Consider the following 4,293-nt stretch of genomic DNA (forward strand, 5'->3'; position numbering starts at 1 on the left):
AAACAAAAAAATGTATTAATACCCAGAATGCTTTATGGCCTGTAAAGGACAGATCTGACAGAAGTGCAAAGGTTCACAAACGTCATAGCCAGTTCGTTATCTCTCTGTCTCTGTCCGCAGGTGCAGGCCATACTGGTTCATTAGGCTGTAACTTATTTGCATTTGTTCTGAATTAAATACAATGTACATGGACTAGTTGTGTGTGTTTCTACTTCGAGAAAAATGTATATTCTGTTATATTATATACTGAAATGTAGCCTATTTTGTGTGTGCAGTCAATCTACTATCTAGCCTATGAAACTATATAGATATGTAGCCCTGCAGGCTTATATTTTTTTGATGCAACACACTGTTCTCTTGCCAGCTGCCCAGCAGTATCCAGCTTCTTCCATGCTTTCAATATGACACCAGCCCATTTCAAATACATAATAAAATGTCCTTGTGCGCAGCGTAGCCTAATTAATGAGGTCTGCTTTGCAATTGTCCATGTTAAATAATAAAACAAATGACGCCATAAGTCAACTACTTTCATCTTGTTAGAGGCACTTCTTCTCTCTGGTCCAGAGACACGGATGATGACTTGCTCAAAACAGCGGGTGAAAACGTCAGAAAGGAGTCAGTCCTGCTCGTGGAGGAGCACGTGAAGTCCAGGCTGCGAGGCCGCTGAGGAAGACCATTGTTTTGCCCGCTCGTGCCGTGGCACGCCAAGCAGTTGCACGGGGTGTCGGAGGGGCCCAGTGCGTGGCTCGAGCCCGTGCTGGAATACACGGATGGGTGACGGAAGCAGAACAGGTCCGGTCGTGGGTAAGGGTGAGCGAGCATGCGAAAGCTGTCCAGAGAGCGCAGGGGGGCAGCGAACGGAGACGTGGCGGAGGGGGTGGTGGTGCCCACGCCACCAAGAGGAGAGTAGTAGGGGAGAGGCAGGTGTGAAGGGAAGGGGTAAGGCAGGTTGGCTGCAGCGTGGCCCATCATGTAGGTGTAGAAGGCCGGGTCAGCAGGATGCGGCCACGTCATGGCGAGACGCTGTCGCTTGTCCTTCATCCTGCGGTTCTGGAACCAAACCTGATATTGGACAAAATTCGTCAGTCAAAAGGCTCGCCAGTATCAAATGAATCTAATAGCACATTACTAAACATATTATTTCAACGACTATACCCGTAACCCACAAAAGCTAGGCCTATTAATTGTTCCGTGAGTCAAACCATTTAAGATCAGGTATCATCAGGAGGTTTTACGCACAAGAGATGTGGCCATGCAACCAGAATCTAAATCAATTTTACGCACAACTTACACCAATTTAAAGGCTGAGAATTAAAGACCAGCTGTTAATGCATCTCTTTAATCTACAGGCCTGCTTTCCCGTGAACCTAACCGTGTTATGAAGCCACCGAATTGTTGAAGATATTCATATCTCTGACAACTTATAACAGAATATATATCACGGGGTCCCTCGTTTCGAGATGTCTTCACATTTAAAGCATTAATGCTATCAAAGGGTCAGCCTACCTTGATTGTTGTCTCCGGAAGATTCAAGGATGCTGCGAGCTCACACCTCCGTGGTCTCGAGACATAATTCTCCCGGTAGAATTCTTTTTCCAGCCGAGCTATCTGCTCCCGCGTGAAAGCTGTTCGGTACCGTCGCATTTGGTCAGCTCCGTAAGGCAAGTTAGTGGGGCTTGAGTTCATCTTTCCAGTGGTCATGCCATTGTCGGTGTTGTGAATTGACATGTCGACATCTTTCCCTGTCATTTGATAAAAGAGATAAAGAAATATTTGTTTTCAGCAAAGACAGTATTATCGGCTTCTCCAAGAATGTCCTTTCAATGTTGTATTAAATAGGTTATCGAATGATGCTGCAGAGATGACCTAGCCTAACAGACAACGATGGCCTAAGACGGCCTTGGTTTAAAACAGTCTTCATTATATTTCTCTTTTAAAAAAAGCAAATTCGTTGTACAAAACCTAATTTCGTCCATTAATCTACTACATTACTTATTTTATTATTACCAAATAACATGTATGTCGCTTGTTCTTTATTAATGAAATGGAGGAAATTTAATTATGAACGCACAATTAATTCTGCCCTTTGGTGGAAAACGTATTACGAGAGGAAAATAGCTATATTAGGGGCTACTAAATCATCATATTGGATATGGTTGTGATAGACTAATTCATATGATTTAAGTAGGCCTATCAGAAATTCCTGAGATGTCAATCACCCCCATCAAACGTAGGCTGCAAACCAGTAGCAATAATAATAATAATAATAATGATAATAATAATAATAATAACAAAATACACAAAATGCTTAAAATATTGCTAAAATAAACAAAATAGGCCCACTTAAAAAAAAGGCCCACATAAGTAGGCCTAGGCCTATTAACCCTAATAACATGACACATTTCGTAACAATTTATCGTCAATAATAATAATTAAAACAACACCTTGTGAATCCATGGCATTTGAGGTGCTGGTTTGTTTGCAGTACACCACAGTTTTAAGCAGTTTATCCCATCAGCTAAATAAACTCCTGTGTTGTTGCAGCTGCTGTCATGTGTGCATGGGTCTGAATATAGTGAAGGATGCGTTTGGCTACTTTTGCTAGAGCACCTGAGAACGTATTCTCGTGTTTATGCAAGAAATGGCAAAGAATAACCGTATGTGCTGTACCTGGCTTGTCAGGGTAGTCCATGCCGTCAGCAGTGCAGCTGACATCTATCTCTTCATAGAAGTCAGACTCCTCGCTTGAGCTGGTTGCCTCTTTGTTGGGACGTTCCGGTTTGTCAGCGATGATGAGAGGTGATGGCTTGCTTGCTGGCCTTGTATCTCCGTACGTCCCGTTCCTCGGTCCCTCCATCACGACAGCCTCTGATCCACTCTGCGTGTAAGACGGGGATTTGGGACTGGAGCAAGCCGCCCCCTTAAAAGCCTTCAGCTGGGGCTCACCTCGAACGGGGCTCCCAGACGCGTCCGTTAATTCACCTCCAGATATGGCACTACCACTGCGCAGCACAATATGACCGTTCTCCCCTCGCTGTACAACATCCCTTTTGTTATCCATTTCAGTCACGCAGCAGGTTATATTACACAAACACCTATTCACGAGTAGTGAGCGCCTGTGTCGTAGCTGCCTTGTGTGTAGCTAGAAGACGCACGCAACGGGAGCTGGAGAGACCTCAGTCAGTGAGTCGAGGGGGCGGCAGACGTGTTGACCCGATGCGACAGGCAGGCAGCACAGAAGTGCGACGGGACGCTACGCAAGCTCGTTCGGGGTGGGATCACCATTCTACTCCCACTCTCCCTCTCGACCTGTCATTTTAAAGAGAGCGCTATACTCGCTAGAGAAACCTCGATGACGCCACACATCAATGCGTAATGACTAAACAATCAGGAGACAGGGTTGCAGCTGGAAAGCGTCAAATACCCCAGAGACTGCAATAAGAAACAGCAGTCGTGCTGTACAAGGGAATCCGGATTCTGCTACTGATTTGGAATGGGTGGACGCACATACAAATACAGCCAGTAGTACCCCACCACTACAGCCTGAAGCTGTTCTCACTTTGCTACTGATGACTGCCAGAATGGATTATTTGCATGTTTGAAGTACATGGCATTGTCAAGTACATGTCATTTAAGTACATGACATTCTGTCAACCTAAACTGTCAAAGAGCAGTGTTCCCCATACGTAGACCATTCTGTGGCGCAGCACCACAGAATAAAAAGCGAATACCACAAACTGATCCATGTCAGTGGGGGTGCATGCATAACACTTGTACTCGACCACTTTTTTTGACCGTAGCACCACACAATGTTACTTGGTCTATGGGAAACTCTGAATAGCCACCAATGTTCTGGCGAAATGGTATGTGTCATTGAAATGGGCTCTCAGACAGTAGCCTGTTCACATATTAACCCAACACCGGTTTGTAGCTTCGCATAACAAGCAACCTACTGGTAGGTCATAAAAACAGGACATCAGGAGTGTCTGAAGACTCCAATGCAAGAGACAGAGTCAGACAGCAAGCAACTAGACCTGGAGAAGCTTCGCTTTTCAAAAATGGCAAAAGATGCAATGTCTTCAAGCTCCAGAAACGTGTACAGTTGTGTTTAAGTTGACTCTTGATAACCAGCTGATCCTCCCCATTTCCATCCCCACCCCATGCCAAACCCCACCATTCCACGAATCTGTCACATCAAACAGATACCATCGACCATCCAATGGGCATAGAGTAGGCTAGGTGATGGCAGTATACTCATAAGTGATTAAGGTGTTAGGTTTGTAAGCCCAAGGG

The 4,293-nt window shown here is 45.0% G+C and overlaps 1 protein-coding gene across 1 annotated transcript; it reads right to left on the reverse strand.

The window, feature by feature from the left end:
• Positions 1-268: 268 nt before the first annotated feature.
• Positions 269-4,089, reverse strand: evx1 (even-skipped homeobox 1). The gene is made up of 3 exons (XM_063184742.1): positions 2,671-4,089; positions 1,507-1,742; positions 269-1,062 (listed from the first exon to the last, which is right to left on the reverse strand). Exons 1-3 carry the CDS (start codon positions 3,059-3,061, stop codon positions 529-531), a joined length of 1,161 nt encoding a protein of 386 aa, XP_063040812.1. The 5' UTR covers positions 3,062-4,089; the 3' UTR covers positions 269-528.
• Positions 4,090-4,293: the final 204 nt, after the last annotated feature.

The sequence above is a fragment of the Engraulis encrasicolus genome, chromosome 20, assembly GCF_034702125.1.
Source record: "Engraulis encrasicolus isolate BLACKSEA-1 chromosome 20, IST_EnEncr_1.0, whole genome shotgun sequence".
Lineage (NCBI taxonomy): Eukaryota > Metazoa > Chordata > Actinopteri > Clupeiformes > Engraulidae > Engraulis > Engraulis encrasicolus.

Coding starts and splice junctions, on each gene's coding strand:
- evx1 (XM_063184742.1), bottom strand. CDS start 3,061: ATGGATAACAAAAGGGATGTTGTACAGCGAGGGGAGAACGGTCATATT. Junction 1,743..2,670: donor GGACTACCCTGACAAGCCAG/GTACAGCACATA, acceptor ATCAAATGACAG/GGAAAGATGTCGACATGTCA. Junction 1,063..1,506: donor TTCCGGAGACAACAATCAAG/GTAGGCTGACCC, acceptor GTCCAATATCAG/GTTTGGTTCCAGAACCGCAG.